Source organism: Hordeum vulgare, chromosome 3H (genome assembly GCF_904849725.1).
Source record: "Hordeum vulgare subsp. vulgare chromosome 3H, MorexV3_pseudomolecules_assembly, whole genome shotgun sequence".
Taxonomy (NCBI): domain Eukaryota; kingdom Viridiplantae; phylum Streptophyta; class Magnoliopsida; order Poales; family Poaceae; genus Hordeum; species Hordeum vulgare.
Window position 1 is genome coordinate 593,711,201 of NC_058520.1, and position 9,857 is coordinate 593,721,057.

General features: G+C 41.8%; 1 protein-coding gene across 1 annotated transcript; it reads right to left on the reverse strand.

The window, feature by feature from the left end:
* Window positions 1-6,747: 6,747 nt before the first annotated feature.
* Window positions 6,748-8,237, reverse strand: LOC123440914 (expansin-B7-like). The gene is made up of 2 exons (XM_045117455.1): window positions 7,803-8,237; window positions 6,748-7,691 (listed from the first exon to the last, which is right to left on the reverse strand). Exons 1-2 carry the CDS (start codon window positions 8,202-8,204, stop codon window positions 7,167-7,169), a joined length of 927 nt encoding a protein of 308 aa, XP_044973390.1. The 5' UTR covers window positions 8,205-8,237; the 3' UTR covers window positions 6,748-7,166.
* Window positions 8,238-9,857: the final 1,620 nt, after the last annotated feature.

The window sequence follows — 9,857 nt, forward strand, 5'->3', positions numbered from 1 at the left end:
ATGCTCCTTGTCACCATATCTGAGTTCGAAATTGAACACATAAGGAAATGGTTATCAGTAGCAACGTAAATCCATAGATATTTGGTGCTCATATAACGGAAAACAAGACGAAAATTTGATATTTGGCTCATTGCGCTAGTTGATATTTTTTGTTTGGCACTGCCTAAAAAATCACCATTTAGCATGGCACAAACCTGCCCAAACTGAAGAAACTAGAAAGACAAAACTTCAGAAATCAAGGAAAAGCAAGTCAAAAAAACATCTCAACATTTCCTGTTCAATTAGGTCAAATCTGGAAGTGTATTTCTGGTTCATGTTCAATAAGAAAGATAGATACATGTGCATTTCTACAACATAAGAAAATATATTGATCAAATAATCATTTTGTTTCGTCGATAAAAATATTACAAGCTTTTGATGTTTTACCAATATAACAAGTGATTTTAATGGCCTCTTTCTCGCCTATCTCTCTTAGCTACAATAGTTAAACCTCATATAAATATTAACAAACCAATCTTCTTATACCAAACAGAAAGCAACACTGGTCGGCAAATGCATATGAAAAAAGACTATGATTTGGGAATATCCACCTTTTGGAATTTTCACAAAAATATATTGATTCTAGAATAAAATAACAGGACTTGTCGGTAGCTTACAAAATTATAAGAATGCCATTATCAATGTTCCATCCAAAGCAATGAAAATCCCCTTTGTGTGACATATCTTAGCAAACAAGGAACACACATTAAGGTAAACACAATAAATAAATAATCTTCTAATATAATAAATCCATTGATCAAAATTTCCTTTCATAGCCAAATAGATGTGGCCAACCGAAAAAACACGAACTTGTTATTCTTGAAAATTGAAGGCAATAAAAATTGGAAGTCAATACCCAAGAGCAGGGCAAGCGATGCCGGGTGGTGAGCAAAATCTTGGCCAAGTAAAATCCCATTATGTCGTACCACTAAGTAAAGGATGAACTAATTATATTGCAAAAAAGGAAGCATAACTGAGAATGTAAAAAGGGGGGTGGGGGAACTCTACTGGTTTATGTCTGCATGTCCAAAAAAACAAATGAGATTAGCTCTTGAAAAAAATATGGTAATGATCTACACTAAGAATAAGCCTGAAAATGGGATCTATCCTCCACTAAACAATAAGGATGGAGGCATCATGTTGTCAATGCCAATCACGATGATTAGAATACCCAAAAGTGTTTTCAATGAAATAGGCATAAAATTCTACTATAGAAACAGGGATAATAAGTGTGGACAATCTTCAAAATAATGGCGCGAGGGGAGAAAATGTTGGTTCAATTGGCAGAGTATTTGGAAACTGTCTACACCTCCCAAGTTTCAACAATTCATATGGTGTCTATCTCATAGAAGCCTGCTGCCATTGAGTAATATTCAAAGAAGCCTATTTTTTTTACAAAAGGGATGTGTTTCAACAACAAAACCCTAATTTGTCCAATACGACCATTAACAAGTAAGAATAGATGCATACTATTACTTTGATCCCACTCTTATTATTTAGCGTGCAGATAGGCATGAGAAGCAATCAAACAGGATAATGTGAGACTACTTATGATGGAGTAAGCAAAGCAAGTCACGTGACACAGCTGATTAGGACTTCATGTAGAGAAAAATAACAATACCTTGTGGATGGCAAAACCATAGTAATCCTGCAGAATATATACAATTCAAGAGCAGCTTCATGGAAGAAAATAACCAACATCAATTATTTTAAGGTAGACGAAAGAAACATGACAAGAAAACTCGATTATCTTATTCAAGATGAACATTAGGGATTAGCACCAAGTAGCAAGGGTTCCTAACAAGCATGCTTCTGGTTATCATATTCTTTCTGTCATTAGGATTCCTTCCGTGAGAACACTAGCTAGAATAGAAAATAAAGCCTGAGAGATCAAAGTCTAGAAAGGTATAGAGGGAGGGGGGTATCAATCGAGTGAACGATGTGTGTGGCTTCTGCTCACAACCTGCCGATCCTAGATCTCCTTCGCCTGAAGCAGCACCAAAATGTCGCACATCGCCCTCAGCTATCTAGGATCGTGCTCCACTGTTTCTCCTAGGTTTTGGGACATGAGGCGCCACTAGGGATATCGAGGTCATGCTAGTGCTTCCGCCATGCGCCTGCCCATACGTGGTCAACTGGGTGGCAACAGCTGGCCTGCACACATCTTCATTAGGGGTCGTGTATCCTGGTTCGGCTATAGGGGCGGCTACTAGGGTTGAGGTTGGATGACACCGGTCTACAACTACTACATATGGAGGCGGGGCAGATGGGGCAATGAACCCTTCATTGCGGTGGGGGAGGAGGAGGACGAGGTAGTTTGGGTTTAGGATAGAGGGGTCAATATGGATACTCGTCAGGTTAGGGGGAGAAGGTGGAGGTTGGGTAATTGTTTTCAGACGATGGTAAAGAACGTGAGTTTTTTCAAGAGATGGTTATGAACGTGGGTTTTTCAGGTAATTTTGTTTGTGCGTGGATTTTCAGTCGTTTAGGACGGGAACAGGTTCACTGAACCTGGTTATTTGCCTCTGATTTTCGGAGGGATTGTAAAAGATTGATGGTAGGACGTGGGTGGGAAGTTGTATCAATAGCCGGAGGAGGGGACGGTCGAACGAGGTCGAACCATCATGACGACTTCCGATTGCCCTTTAATAGTAGAGATAAGAGGTACAACCAACCACACACTTCTCTCCATGTCATAATCTACATCGGTGTGCTTGTGCAACCAATACAAAGGCAGTTACAAATCATGATTAGCTAAAGATCACACGACACAATAAGTTTTTCCTTTCTAGAGATTTTTTTCATAAAGAAAGTGGAAAATTTCGACAAAAACCTATATTACTTTACTTGAACAGTGGCAGACAATGTCATCGTGGATACAACGGTTTACAGGAGCCGGCACAGCCTCTTTAGGATACTAGATGATTCTCCTCGGTCGATATGCTTCAAGAATAGTTTGCAACATATTACATTGAGATTTTGACAATGAACATAAATATTTGGGTTAAGAAATGATAATACAATAACTAAAGATGAAAAAATATGGTTACTATGTAATTATAAAAATATTTATTGATCATGATACAATAAAAATATTGTGCTACTAAATATCAGTCTAGTGAGAATTTGTGAAGTCTCAATCGACGGGACAACTGTCTAATGCTACTTGCTTCAAGATTTGCGCTGGGAGTCGGTTTATCTCGTTTTGGCTTGTTCTCCTTTTTTTATGTCATTTGTGGTTGTTTGGGCTATTTTTTGTTCACGGCGAGGGGGCTTGCGCTGTGGGATGCTGAGGTGGGGGGACTTTTTTTTGTTATGGGCTAGGCAGGCTAGTATCTTTCCCTTTAACTCGTTTCTTTTTTTTTCATTTCAATTTTGCTTCTATTGTGGTGCAGCAACACACACTGGCTGTGAACTTGACCCTTTTTTCCAGTTCTGTTATGTTTTAGGGGACACAAAAATGCTTTGTCCATTTATTTTCCCATGTTGGTATGTTTTCTTTTTCTTTTTTGTATCTATATCCGTATATATATTTTCTAAATTATATGTTTAATAAATTGTTATTTTAATATTGCATGGATATTTTTTAATATCTCTTATGTGTAACTATAGTTGCACACTCATTGGCTAGGCACATTTGGACGTCCATTGTCCATGAGAATCTATTTTTGAAAATTATTCAATATAATTAGTTTAAAAAAACATTATCTATGTTTATTTATGTTTCTTGTTTCTATCCCTTTCTTGTATTGACATTTTTCTTTTTTGGTATGCACACAGGTGCCATATGCGCATAGTTTACATGATTCTATTGTGCGTATAAGATATATGGCTCATTTTTCATTTGTGGATTTTAAACGGAAACTGTAAGTGTGGTCTCCCTGGAAAAAAAAAGCATGGACAGTTGCATGTATGCCACCAGGCACGGGTGTCCATAAGTAGCTAAAGATGACACGATGCTACAAGTTGTTTCTTTCTAGAGTGGTTTTTCATAAATTGTCTACAAGAACTTTTATTAGTTTACTTGAATAGGATCATACGTCATGCATGATATTGGGATCTACAAAAGCTTGCATAATCTGTTTAGGATATTAGATGATTCACTGCGGATGCTTTATGAATAGCATGCAATATATTTGAATGAGATTTGGTTATATGAACATAAATATTTGAATTAATAGTACAAGAACTAAACAAGAAAATATATATGGTTATTGTGTAATTATATAAATAATGATCATGATACAATAAACATATTTAAGCCTTTTCATGCTCGATTACATGTTGAGGTGCTAGTTTCCCAAGCATGGTTGCATGATGAGTTGAAATAGTTGAATTATGAGATAAATCTACTTAGTTATATAGGATACGTTTTTTTCCCTCAAAAGGAGGATGTAACCTTGACCACAACTTCGTTATGATGAATTTTTTGTTTACTATTACGATAACCGCAAGCCTAGAGTGGATCAACAAATGAACGCAATGTTGAATGCCCCTTGAACACATGAGGAGGTGAAGTAATCCTGGCAATTAACTGAAAACAAGATACCAGTAGGATGGAATGGCACCATCATTGACCTCATCCCCAACGTACAAATAATGAACATATTTCACAGTTCAGACCTATTATCTTGTGCAATCTTGTTTATAAGGTGATTTCAAATCTAATGGCCAGTGGGCTGAAAGTGGTCTTTGAAGAAGGTATTTCACCGATGCAAAGTTATTTGGCTCCAGGCAGGCTCATTAATGATAATTTTTTTGTCACTTATGAATCTTTTCATGCAACAAATATTAAAAGTGAGGGAACAATGGCACATGTGCGATCAAAATTGTCAAGCACAAAGTGTATACCAGAGTAGTACGAAAATTCTTGAACCGATTATGGTTCAATTTGATTTTTCTTTGTTGTAGGTGCAACTCATCATGGCATCCACATCATCCTAAAAGTATAAGGTGCACTTAAAAAATTCCCTTACCAATTGTATTATTCCTACAAAGGGCCTCCGTCAAGGGGGCCCTATTTCACCCTACCACCTTTTTTATGAGTTGATTGAAGGTCTTACTAGATTAGTATAAAATGAGGAGGAATCTAGAAACTTGCAAGTGTGAAGGTCTCTATAAATGCCTCATATATCTGACACGTTCTATTCGCAGATGACTCTCTTGTTCTAATGAAAGAAAACAATTCCAATGCTGACAACCTTCGAGGGCTCTGAATTACCACTGTATAGTTGGTGAGTTTGGCCAAGTCCAGTAAAAAAATTCAGACCATGCACGTCAATGGAGACTAGGGTGGAGGCCTATTCTATCCTATGTATTTTGAGTAAAGCTATAACAGATAAAACCCTTGGTCTACCATCGATTATTGGGGTGGATAGATCAGATTGTTTCTAGCACCTTAGTAACAACATGTGTAAGACTCATTAGTTGAAGAAGAAATTATATCTTGGTGGAAATAAGTTTTGATAAAAGCAGTCGTCCAAGCAATAACGACTAATGACATTCTTTAGGACTCGTAGGGAGATATGCAAATAGATAAGTTTACAGTGTCTCGATACTGGTTGCGGGATGGTGGATGGGGGGGGGGGGGTGCCAGCCTAGGCTACTTCCCAAGAAGTTTAGCCACTGCTTGTTTGACGTCACACTTAGACCAATATTAGGGAGCAACTAACGTGGAGAGGTGCGAGGTTGGAAAGACTTCCCAACGGGCCATTTGGTCGGCTTCCATCCCCAAGTGGTGCACCCAACCACTGCCTGGTGTAGCTTGATGGGCGCACCCCTCGGTAGCACAACTTTTTTACATGCATTTCTGGGTTTTCTGTATTAGTTTTTTTGTTTACCATGTGAAGAAGAAGCCGAGCTTCCTTGGAAAGTGAAAAGCACAGTTGTGCAACCCATGAAGCACAAATTGTGCTTCTCGAAAAGTGAAAATACATCTTTGTCCACATGAAGCACTCCCCCCCCCCCCCCCCCCCCCCCCAAATGGAAAACACAGTTATGAACCTCGTCAAACAAGTTGTGCTTCATGAAAAATGAAGCACATGTGTACACCATGCGAAAAACAAAACAAGGCTTCCAAAAAAGTGAAGCACAAAATGTGCTTCCGTGCAAAGCAAAGTTGTGCATCTGGTTTCCTGGTTTTTCCGGTTCCTAGATTTTTTTTGATTTTTCTATTTTCCTTTCTTGCTTCCGACTTTATTTTGGTATTGAGTATTTACGGAAACAAAAGTTTTTCTAAATATATCAACATGTGATCTTGTTTCAAAGATTTGGGAGCTTAGTTCAAGACATAAACCATTTTTAAATAAATCAATGAAAAAAAATACAAACTTCCAGGTTGCGACAAGTGTCAGACATACCACCAAAAGAGTGAACAATAACATTTGCAAGAGATACCCCTGAGTTACGGATTTCATCAATTTTATACGAAAATGGCTGCCATAGACAATATTATGCCATAAAACATCTGATTTGAATCGAGTAGATTATAATATTAAACGCCTAGGATGTTGCAACTGAAGAACAAACAAAAGGCGAATGTACTTGAACTGTTATGGATATACACTAGTGACATAAATTCAATATCTGTCTATAATATACTCCCTCCGTTTCAAAATATAAGACCTTTTAGAGATTTCACTAGGAGACTACATACGGAGCAAAATGAGTGAATGTGCACTCTAAAATATGTCTATATACATCCGTATGTAGTTTATAATGCAATCTATAAAAGGTCTTATATTTAGGAACGGAGGGAGTACAAGAGAAATTACAAACATGCATAAATTTGTGGATGGATGCGGGAAATGGATGGGAGAGCTTAGCATGTATATCAACCGCCTCCAGATACCACAAACAAATTAATAGTTGCTTGAGGGATAGCTGCTCCATAACCATACTTGTGTAATAGAAATTTATGGCGCACATACCAGCTGCCTCCTCCAGATCCCAGAAACTAAAGTTGTCACTATGTATGTGGGACGAGAGAGAGAGAGAGAATACGAAGGTAGCACACGACGAGTACACACATGGTATGTATGCATGCATGGACGTCTCGGCACAATAAATCCATGCATGCATGCATGGGCGTGCATGCTTTCCATGGGGATCAGCGGAAGAGTGATCAGTCAATCATCGAACTGGACGGCGGAGCTGTACACGGCGTCCGGCTTCCAGTTGGCGGGGATGACCTGATCGGCGACGAGGGACCTGCCGGATCCGTTGGTGACCCGCAGCGAGAAGGGCCCCTGCAGCGTGCGGCGCGTGTCCAGACGCCAGATGGAGCCCCACGAATGCCTCATCGGAACCCAGGGCCCCGTCGGCTCGCCGTCGTCCATGAGGTCCACCTGCGCCACGTCGCCGTCACCATTCCCGTACTCCACCAGAATCGCCAGGTAGTTTGGGTTCGACCCCTTCTCCACGTGGAACGTCACCGACAGCCCCGGGTACTCGCACGGCACCCTCTTGAACTGCATGTCGATGATCCCAGCATGGCGGAGCTCGTCGTTGCGGCCCTCCTTGGCCATGGCGCCGAAGGCGGTGCCGCTGAGGTCGAAGTGGTAGCGGGCGACCGGGTAGTAGTTCATGTCCGTGATGATCACCGTCTCGGGGACGCCGGAGCAGGCCGGGTGAGCCTTGCCCACGCACCTTATCTGCATGCAACAATCCAAGATCAATGCATGTATGTTTGGAGCTGGACAAATGGAACAACAAGCACGTAGTGTCAGTGTGAAGAAAACAATTAAACTGCAATGGCGGCTGACCTGGTAGCAGGAGCCGCATCCCTTGCCGTCCTTGAAGATCGGCTCGTTTCCGCAAGACGTCATGGCGTTGAACGGCGGCAGGTTCACGTTCTTGAACCCGCACGCGCCACCATTGTCCAACGGCCCGGCGCCATCGGGGGCGCCGTACCAGGTGGCCTTGGCATCCAACCAGCCGTCGGAGGAGCCGTTGGTGCTGCCCGAGCCGGAGCCTGGGCTTGGGGTAGCGGGCGCAGGTGGAGGTGTAACGGGGTCAGGGCTGGGGCTAGCGGGCGCAGGTGTAGGTGTAGGCATGGGCGCAGGTGTTGGCGCAGGCGTGAGTCCAGGACAGCCGCAGCAGCCATTGGCGGCGAGCAGGGAGAGGAGAGCGACCGCGAGGGCGTAGGAGGAGAAGGTCGCTGCCATGCCTCGCTTGCTTGCTGGTTACTGATCGATGGCCCTAATCTGGTGGTTATTGTCACTGGCTAGCTTCCGAATTTATAGTCTGACAAACTTGGGCGGGTGGAGAAGCGGACGAGGAGCCGTGATTGGCAACGTTGGCAGGGCCCTGCCGGTTCACATGTGGATTGAGGGAGCCACTCAACAGGCTGCTTGCACCCTTGCCCGTGGTCACGAGATGATTTTTCTACGCTTTTAAAAATCATCTTCCGTTCAATCATCAATCAAACATATATAGTACTACTCTAGTCTATATTACAGGTACTTCATCCGGCCAGCTTAGAATCCACTCACGCCCCTGTTCTTGGCGTTTTGTAGTTTGTTTAAGCTACTTGTGCATCAGCAGACTATTAGGACATGCATGTTAATTAAGGAATTTTTATGGTGGTTACAGGAGTACCCGTGAAACTCTATGGACACAAGTATCCATCCACTCACATTATGACGAAGCATCATCGAAAGGAAAAGAATACAATTATACAAACTGTTGGAACATCTTTACAATATATCAATTAGCTTAATTAGCTACCACTAGCATATTCATTAGCTTAATTAGATCCCTCATCTCGTCATTTTGTGCTACAACCACTCTTGTTCGCCTAGAGTCGCTCCCGTGGGCGACCAAGGGACACTAGTAGAAAAAATGACTTTGGTTCTGGCAATTAATGGAAGCATCAGTCCAGATTCGAGCGGGACGCCGGCCCGACGTCGGGAACCGGGACTAAAGTCTCGTTTCCCACTAGTGGGGGGAACCGTAGCCGCCGAGCGAGCCCTTCCCCGACCCTCCTTCCATCCTAACCGTCCACTAGTGAAGAAACGAGCATTAGTCCTGGCTGGTAAGGCCTTTAGTCCCGGGTCACCGATCGAGAATAATAACTTGGGACTAAAGCCCCCCTCTTTAGTCCTAGTTGGCCACGACCCGGAACTATCACCCTTCCACGTGACTGGCAGCGCGCGGCGGGGGGCGGGAACCTTCAGTCCCGCTTGGTAACACCAACCGGGACTAAAAGGCACACGTCAGTAGCTGCAAGATGCTGCCTTTTTTTCTTGAAAGGAGGGGTTTAGGGGTTTCATATATCGATCACTTGCACCCATCCACTTTAATGAAATATTATGTCATATAGCTCATCATCATCTTACTCATCTAACAACTCATCACCATCTTAATCATGCCAGGTTAAAATATCATAAAACAGAAAAATATCATAATAATCATCATCCTAATCGATCATGCCAAGTTAATATAAATCAGAAAAACTTCTCTCTCATAAAACCTAGTCCTCTCTCCTAGGTAAAATATCATAAAACAGAATAACACCTATGCCCCCTGATAAAGCAGAAGATCCAACGGTCTCCAACTTGTGGCTTGTGATCATTCTTTATTTCTCTCTATGCTTCAATTTGGAGCCTTCCTTTTGATTTGCGCTCGGTCGAGTATGGAAAATCGAACTGAACCCCTATAGGGCTTTTAATTTTCATATGACCTTTGCCATGCATCAATGGAGGCACACCATCATTTGGCAGTTTCTGTTGAAAAAACATAATAGTAGCCTAGTTAGTAATGTAATCAATATCATTTACGCAATAGTAGTGTACTTAATTAGCAACTCTCATCAAGAT

Coding starts and splice junctions, on each gene's coding strand:
- LOC123440914 (XM_045117455.1), bottom strand. CDS start 8,204: ATGGCAGCGACCTTCTCCTCCTACGCCCTCGCGGTCGCTCTCCTCTCC. Junction 7,692..7,802: donor GATGCGGCTCCTGCTACCAG/GTCAGCCGCCAT, acceptor TGTTGCATGCAG/ATAAGGTGCGTGGGCAAGGC.